Below are 8,963 nucleotides of genomic sequence, written 5' to 3'. Positions count from 1 at the left end.
CCAACGGACTCGGCTGGCCGACAGGCGGAATCCTTTGCCATTTGCTACGGATTAGAGCAACAGGTTCAGGAGCCTACAAGGGTTCCTGATATCCAGACTCACCGTTCCAATCTGTTAGACCTATTCTTAACTACTGTGCCACACGGTTATAAGATTGACATCACAGCGCCTCTGGGATCATCTGACCACTGCCTAGTGACGACATCAATCCCCGTTAGCCTCAGATCAACCAATGAGAGGCTGAGGAGAAAAGTGTGGCACTATAGGTCAGCAGATTGGTTCGGTATGCGGGCCCATTTCAACGCTTTTCCGTGGTCAGCTGTTTGTTTTCGGACTTCGGACCCTTCAAGATGTGCCCAGGAGATTGGTGAAGTCATCAAATCGGCGATGGATGGCTTCATACAATCGACTACTAAAGAAACTGGTGTGGGCTCAAAGCCGTGGTTCAGTCGAGAATGCTCCAAAGCAGTTCGACGAAAAAACGCGGCTTGCCGAGCCTACAACACATCTCGAACGCCCGAAAGCAGATCAGCATACAACAAATCAGTAAAGGAATGCAAGAGAATCATTAATAGGTCAAAATTCGAACACGACCTGCAGATCAGCAAAAAGCTGGCTGCCTGCCCGCATGGCAGCAGAGCATTCAGGTCCCTTGCGGGCTCAATAGGTCGGAATTTTTGCAAACCCAGTTTGCCACCTCTTACCAGACCTGACGGCTCACTAGCAAACACCGCCACCGAAAAGGCTAACTTATTAGGGAAAATGTTTGCGGAAAACTCGACCCTCGATGACGGAGGTGCTGTTCCGCCGTCGGTTCCTCACTGCGGCTTCTACATGAAAAAGCTGAGGATCCGGCATCGGGATGTACTCCACGTTATACGGGGGCTCGATGTTAACAAAGCTAGTGGACCTGATGGAATACCTGCCCTGGTATTGCAGAGGTGTGCTGCGTAAATAGTTCCAGTTTTGACAAAGCTCTTCAAAATGTCCCTGAAGTGTGGCACTGTGCCCTCTGGTTGGAAAAAAGCGGTCATTCACCCTATTCCCAAGAAAGGTGACCGCTCCAACCCGGCCAACTACCGCCCCATAGCGATCACATCAGTTCTGTCCAAAGTGATGGAACGTGTGATCAACGACAAACTGCTCACATACCTCGAGAAGAACAAAATTATCAACGACCGTCAATACGGATTCCGGCGGAACCGCTCGTGCGGTGATCTTCTCGCGTATGTGTCGCATGTTTGGGGGCGGTGCCTGGAACGTCACGGTGAGACCCAAACGGTCGCACTAGACATATCTAAGGCCTTTGACCGGGTTTGACACCGAGGACTTGTCAACAACGAATTGCCTTCTTACGGACTTCCCGCATCCCTGTGTACGTGGATTGCTGACTTTTTAAGGGATAGATCGATTCAGGCAGTTGCTGACGGTTTCACCTCATCCTCACACTCTATAAATGCTGGCGTCCCACAGGGATCGGTTCTGTCTCCAACTTTGTTTTTGTTGCACATCAATGACCTTTTGACATGTGCACCGATTCATTGTTACGCGGATGACAGTACAGTTCATGATAGCTTTTTGTTTGACAAGCCCCCAATGGGCACACAAACTCCAACGGCTTTGTTGATTGGTCCGGGCGGTCTCCTGGGCCGGCCGGGCGCTTGCGGTGAGGGGAAGCGATGCGGGGGCGAGCGGGACTCGAAGGGTATCGAAGCCCCACGTAAGTTCTAAAACCACGCTCATGCTCGGCGCTTCGACCATTACGAAATGACGGCCGCCGGGAACGGTACACACCGTCCGGTACAAATACTGTCTTATGTGCAGTGGTCATTGCTCAATCATCCAAGGTCCTTCGACAATTTTTTCTTACACTATCATAAAAACAACTTCATAACTTCTTATACACCAGCTGCTACGCCTCGATACAAAGGATATCCCATCAAAAGCGTGATTTCTACAATTCCCCCATTTCTCCAAAAAATAAATTTCCTCACGAGGATTGGACATTGTTCTGTTACTTCTCGTCTTTTCTTTAAATTCACGTGCTTGACTCCTCAAATTGTACATTCTGTGGTCTAGAAGTGGGAACATTACATCTCATATTTTTTGGCTGTCCCTCTCTAAACAAACATCCTCTCTTCTATCAAGCCTTATCTAAAATTGCATCTCCTCCATTCAACATCTCATCTCTTCTAAGTCTGAATTCGACTCCAATATTCCATACAATTTTGAAATTTGCCCATTTAAAAAAAAACAGATGTGTTAATTCACCTCCCCTTTCTCCATAATTTAAAGTTGTGGCCTAGAACATCCTTGAAGAGTGAAAATCAGAAACAATTGAAAAAAAACATGATAATAATAAAGAATGTAGTGTAAAAATCAGAACATTTTTAAACATATATGGACGACGATTAGGTAATACAAAAATAAATAAAATAATATACAGTGGAAATGCCAGGCAGTTCTTCTAAGTATAGAGAATAACAAGTTCTATTTCGTAAGGTTTTCAATTTCATCGTAATCTTTTCTCATTAGTCATTCATTGATGTTTTGTTGAAGGAATACGTATTAGTAATTGCTATGGTCTGTAGAGGCAGTTTGTTGTGTTATATAGGTTGTGGTATATTTCTGTACCAAAAATTTCTCTTGCAGGATTGCTTGAACTGTATCAGAGGACTTAGCTTAATTATTTCCATGCAGAGTCCTCAAGACCAATTAGATCCCCGTTGAATGAGTTATTGCATATTATTAGTGCACTAGCGCAGATCCGCAAAAAATCACGGAATTTTGGACTTATTATTTAAACATTATCTCATTTCGCTTTGTTATTTAAACATTTTGTATGTTTTCGTGGTAATACATGTAAAGTTCGGTAATTGTTGAATATTGTCTACATTTGTTGAATTGAGATTGGCCTCAGTTAGAACTGTACAGTCGAGTTCAGTTTTTAAAAGACTAATGACGGGTTGTTTCTGAGAATTTGAACAATTCATCAAATTTCAATCTTCATTTTGGGTTCTGTGAAAGTCCTATTCAAGTTCTGTTATTATATCATTATAGGCTAGTTGCTTGACAGAACTGAACTTGAAAAAAATCTTCCATAGAACTTGAGAAATAACCTTGAAATTTGAAGAATTGTTCAAATTCTTCGAAATAACCCGTCCTAGGAGTGCACAATAATTCAGTAATGTTTTTGTTAATGCTTCCAATATTTAAATGCAATTTGTTACATTTTTAAACACAAGGTTGCAGTGAAAAACATTATTACATATTTTTTCTTCTAATAAAATTGATACTTTCTAGTTCGTCCGTAATATTAGTCACCATAATTTGAAGTCATTTGTTATATTTCTGTTGAGTTGTATATAATAATATTATTAGGGATAATTCATGAACTGTAATAGTGCAATAATTTGACGGTGTTATTACTGCATGCTTTACTAATAAATAACTCGATTCTTCGTTTCTTGGCCCAGGCTTGGCTAGTAGGTACTAGGAGCTAGATTTGGTCTATTCATAATAATCTTATCTTATCTCAATCTGTGGAATTTTTACAAACATATTGGTTTACATTAAATTTATTATTAGTTTCGTTTAAAATAGAGTCATTAATTTAACGTTGGTGCCAAAAATAACTTTAAAAAAATTATTGGCAATATTATATAAATATTATAAGCGAATATGTTCTTAACACATTATTTGCGGGAAACGAGAAAACTCGTCATACGCCTTTTTACAGTAAGACGCGGGAGACGAGTTAACTCGTTTTGTTGCGCCAAGCGGTAAGGAGCGGGAAACTTGTAAACAAGGGGTTCTAAATGGGTGCGGGGTCATGTTTTTTCTATTGTCGGCGGTACCCGATCTATCTACCTGTCAATACAATGAATTTGAAACACAACAAAAAATTTCAATTTGGTAGGCGGGAATGGGTACCGCTGCCCTGGGAACCATTTATTGGATGACCAACACCTCTGCCACAGGTCACCCCAAGTGGTTCGCTACGTTTGGTGACTTAGCGAGGGTGCCCGGGTTCATGGGTTAAGGTTTGCCCAGGTCTTGGTGGCGGGTGCGTCGGCCCACCTTCTGCGTGGCGGGCCGGTTGGGAGATGCTGGTTGAGGGAGACCCTTTACAACCGGTTACCGCTGTCCGGGCCGCTCGATAGTACAGGGGCCCGACCCTCAGGCTCACGACTAAGGGTGGGCTGCCCCATCAGCGAGTGAAAAAACTGCTGTTGTGCCGGTTCGTGACCGGAGGGGACCCAGCAGCAGCGTTTGGGGCGCATTGGATGCCCTCTCCAGCCGGACTCTCCCAGCCTATCGCCTAGCACCGCAGTGGGTGGGCTGGAACCAAACGCTCATCACTCCTGGACAGCCTGAACCCCAGATTCCTACCCACCCCTCATACCTTTCCATTCCAGACCTTCCTTTCCCCTCATACCCTTAAAAAAGAAAATATTAAAATCATGAATATACAAAAAAACAAACTTAACATCATAACAGCGGCGAGTAGCAGGCGTCCCGGTGCGGTCCAAAACTGTTGGTAAATTTTGCCAACATTCGCGGTCTGCACACTAATTTAAATTCTGTTCATCACCATCTTTTGTCCCAACGTCCCAACCTTCTTTTCCTATCCGAAACTCAGATAGCCGAGCCGCCAGACTCCTCCTATCTGGACTGCCCGGGCTTTACCCTCGCAAGCAAATTCCGTCTCAAAGGAGGAGTCTGCCTCTACAGTCGAGCTGACGTTAACTGTGTACGACTATTGAGTCTGGAAAACTCTAGATTCGACGTAATGTGGGTGCGCGTCAATCTTGCCAGTACGGCAAGATTCTACGCATGTCTATACCGCTCACCGAACCATAGCGAATCAGACACTTCCGAGCTCTTCAAACATTTGAGAGATACTATTGATGATCTCTTGCCCCACTACCCTTCGGCCGAGTTTATTGTTCTGGGGGACTTCAATGTTCATAACGAACCATGGTTGAAGTTCTCAGGCCCAACGGACTCGGCTGGCCGACAGGCGGAATCCTTTGCCATTTGCTACGGATTAGAGCAACAGGTTCAGGAGCCTACAAGGGTTCCTGATATCCAGACTCACCGTTCCAATCTGTTAGACCTATTCTTAACTACTGTGCCACACGGTTATAAGATTGACATCACAGCGCCTCTGGGATCATCTGACCACTGCCTAGTGACGACATCAATCCCCGTTAGCCTCAGATCAACCAATGAGAGGCTGAGGAGAAAAGTGTGGCACTATAGGTCAGCAGATTGGTTCGGTATGCGGGCCCATTTCAACGCTTTTCCGTGGTCAGCTGTTTGTTTTCGGACTTCGGACCCTTCAAGATGTGCCCAGGAGATTGGTGAAGTCATCAAATCGGCGATGGATGGCTTCATACAATCGACTACTAAAGAAACTGGTGTGGGCTCAAAGCCGTGGTTCAGTCGAGAATGCTCCAAAGCAGTTCGACGAAAAAACGCGGCTTGCCGAGCCTACAACACATCTCGAACGCCCGAAAGCAGATCAGCATACAACAAATCAGTAAAGGAATGCAAGAGAATCATTAATAGGTCAAAATTCGAACACGACCTGCAGATCAGCAAAAAGCTGGCTGCCTGCCCGCATGGCAGCAGAGCATTCAGGTCCCTTGCGGGCTCAATAGGTCGGAATTTTTGCAAACCCAGTTTGCCACCTCTTACCAGACCTGACGGCTCACTAGCAAACACCGCCACCGAAAAGGCTAACTTATTAGGGAAAATGTTTGCGGAAAACTCGACCCTCGATGACGGAGGTGCTGTTCCGCCGTCGGTTCCTCACTGCGGCTTCTACATGAAAAAGCTGAGGATCCGGCATCGGGATGTACTCCACGTTATACGGGGGCTCGATGTTAACAAAGCTAGTGGACCTGATGGAATACCTGCCCTGGTATTGCAGAGGTGTGCTGCGTAAATAGTTCCAGTTTTGACAAAGCTCTTCAAAATGTCCCTGAAGTGTGGCACTGTGCCCTCTGGTTGGAAAAAAGCGGTCATTCACCCTATTCCCAAGAAAGGTGACCGCTCCAACCCGGCCAACTACCGCCCCATAGCGATCACATCAGTTCTGTCCAAAGTGATGGAACGTGTGATCAACGACAAACTGCTCACATACCTCGAGAAGAACAAAATTATCAACGACCGTCAATACGGATTCCGGCGGAACCGCTCGTGCGGTGATCTTCTCGCGTATGTGTCGCATGTTTGGGGGCGGTGCCTGGAACGTCACGGTGAGACCCAAACGGTCGCACTAGACATATCTAAGGCCTTTGACCGGGTTTGACACCGAGGACTTGTCAACAACGAATTGCCTTCTTACGGACTTCCCGCATCCCTGTGTACGTGGATTGCTGACTTTTTAAGGGATAGATCGATTCAGGCAGTTGCTGACGGTTTCACCTCATCCTCACACTCTATAAATGCTGGCGTCCCACAGGGATCGGTTCTGTCTCCAACTTTGTTTTTGTTGCACATCAATGACCTTTTGACATGTGCACCGATTCATTGTTACGCGGATGACAGTACAGTTCATGATAGCTTTTTGTTTGACAAGCCCCCAATGGGCACACAAACTCCAACGGCTCGGAGGGCTTTGAAGCAGAGAATGGACGGTTATCTCGAGAGTATTTCCTCCTGGGGTAAAAATAATCTCGTCGAATTTAATGTTTCAAAGACCCAATCCTGTCTGATTACGTCTAAAAGGGATCCAAATGATAATCTAGTCTCCTTCAACGGAAGCAATCTTCCGAACAGGCCTTCCATTGATATGCTTGGTGTAACTATAAGTGACCAGCTCAGGTATAGGGGTTCCATCGAAGCCAGAGTAAAGCTGGCCTCTCAGAAGCTGGGCGTACTGTACAGGGCCCGCAGATACTTTAATAGTACACAACTGCTGACCCTGTACAAATCACAAGTGCGCCCTACTGTCGAATTTGGCAGCCATCTCTGGTCCGGAGCCCCTAAATACCTGAAAAAAACCCTTGACTCTGTGCAAAAACGGGCGGTCCGTTTGATAGATTCCCCAATCTTAACAAACGGACTGCAATCTTTAGAGCACAGGCGTCGGGTAGGTATGCTGTCCTTATTCTATCGGTATTACAATGGAAGATGCTCTGAGGAACTAGCGTCATTGATCCCTTCCGCACCGGTGCGTAGTCGGGATACACGCCAAACGCGCGCCCAACATTTGTACACGGTTGACATTTGTCACATGAGAACGGGTCGCTTCTACGATTCGTTCTTGAGTTCAACAGCTCGGCTGTGGAACGAACTGCCGGCCTCTGTGTTTCCTCCCTCCTACAACATGGGACTCTTCAAGACCCATGTTCACTCCTTCCTCTCCACAAAAAGACCCTCCACACAGCATCCCCAAAGATGACATAGGCCCCGAGGGAAATTATTTTCTTCAGGGCCTCCTGTGTGGAGGAATATAAAAAAAAAAATAATAATAATAATAATAATGAAACCCCGTATGTTCCGCCCACAAACTACGCAGTGAAACGCGGTACATGACATGTGCAAGTTTTGCAATGTGCCCCTGCACAAAGGAAAGTGTTTCGAACGCTGTCACACATAGAAGCACTATTATGTTATAGTTTTTTTTTATATGTATTGAAAATTTCTAAATAATGTTGTCATTTTGTATGAATAAATTTCGATATGTTATTTCGATTGTGAAATACTGTTTTTTCAATGATTCCCAAGAAAATAGAAAGTTTTTGTTCATGAAAAAAGGAATTACACACACATTGCTAAATAAATTAATAGGGACATCTTTTTAAAGCAAAACACTGAAAGTTTCATCGAAAAATATCAAATAGATCATCAGATATGAATATTTTGCGGAAAGTCTAATTTTGGCGCTTCGCCCCCAATTTGGCGGTAAAATGCCCGACCATATAGTGTTAACTTATATTTGCCGACGGACTTCCAAAGGAGAGAGGTTTAGAGTTAGTTCAATTTCATCGTATGAGTATTTGCCTTTTTCTTATCCTAGCCTCCTAGCAATCCCTTTTAAGAACCGATGTTAAACAGATTCAATGCGTCGAATGTGGACAGCATAAAAAGGAGACCAGATAATACAAGCATATTCAAGATGGGGGCGAACCAAGGAGCAGTAAAGAGTTCTAAGGGTATTTACGTTTTTGAAGTCCGAAGTGATTCTAGTGATGAAACCAAGTAGTTTGAGGGATTTATTAACGATTGCAGTTATGTGATCCCGAAAATAAAGCTTGCTATCAAGAGAGACACCATTGTTAAGCAAATATTATTAAGTTTGTATTCGAAGACAATCGGTTTTTTTGATCTATAGAAGGACATAATTTTGCATTTATCGACATTTAGTTTCAAACAATTAATTTTACACCAATCATTGAAAGAGTCGATATTCGATTGGAAAAGAAGGCAGTCATCGTGATTTTTTATTATTTTTAGAATCTTATTGTCGTCCGCAAAAAGCCAAAACGTGTATGAGAGAAAATACTAATAATGTCGTTAATAAATAAATTAAAAAGGTTCATCCCTTCCTTTATTCCAAAAGACTCTTCAAATAGCATCCCCAAAGATGACAAAAGATTGCCATCTTTGGGGATCCTGTGTGAATTTTAAATATTATATTTGCCACGGGGTCTCCTGTGTGGAATTATGCATGAAGCATTATCAGTATTGCGTAAAAGCGTGGCGGGTCAAAATTCGTATCTAAGATTCGTCAACGTCAGGCGCAATAGCTAACTACGATCTGGGGAGAGTTAAAAAATATGCTAATGTAGACACGAAGCTAAAACAGGCGCAATAGCTAACTACGATCTGGGGAGAGTTATAAAATATGCTAATGTAGACACGAAGCTAAAACAGGCGCAATAGCTAACTACGATCTGGGGAGAGTTATAAAAGTATGCTAATGTAGACACGGAGCTAAAACAGGCGCA

The 8,963-nt window shown here is 44.0% G+C and overlaps 1 protein-coding gene across 1 annotated transcript in view; it reads left to right on the top strand.

Annotated features, from left to right (window-relative positions):
- The first annotated feature begins 1,596 nt into the window (after window positions 1–1,596).
- LOC149414965 (uncharacterized) overlaps window positions 1,597–8,963 on the top strand; it is a 50,933-nt gene continuing 43,566 nt past the window's right edge. Inside the window, exon 1 of the mRNA XM_089642950.1 lies at window positions 1,597–1,720. Coding sequence (XP_089499076.1) covers window positions 1,597–1,720 — 124 coding nt within the window. The remainder of the gene's footprint in view (window positions 1,721–8,963) is intronic.

The sequence above is a fragment of the Hesperophylax consimilis genome, chromosome 19, assembly GCF_061612785.1.
Source record: "Hesperophylax consimilis isolate HC1 chromosome 19, BYU_Hcon_1.0, whole genome shotgun sequence".
NCBI lineage: Eukaryota > Metazoa > Arthropoda > Insecta > Trichoptera > Limnephilidae > Hesperophylax > Hesperophylax consimilis.
The sequence above is the reverse complement of the archived record's forward strand: the minus strand, read 5'-3'. Positions and strand labels throughout refer to the sequence as shown.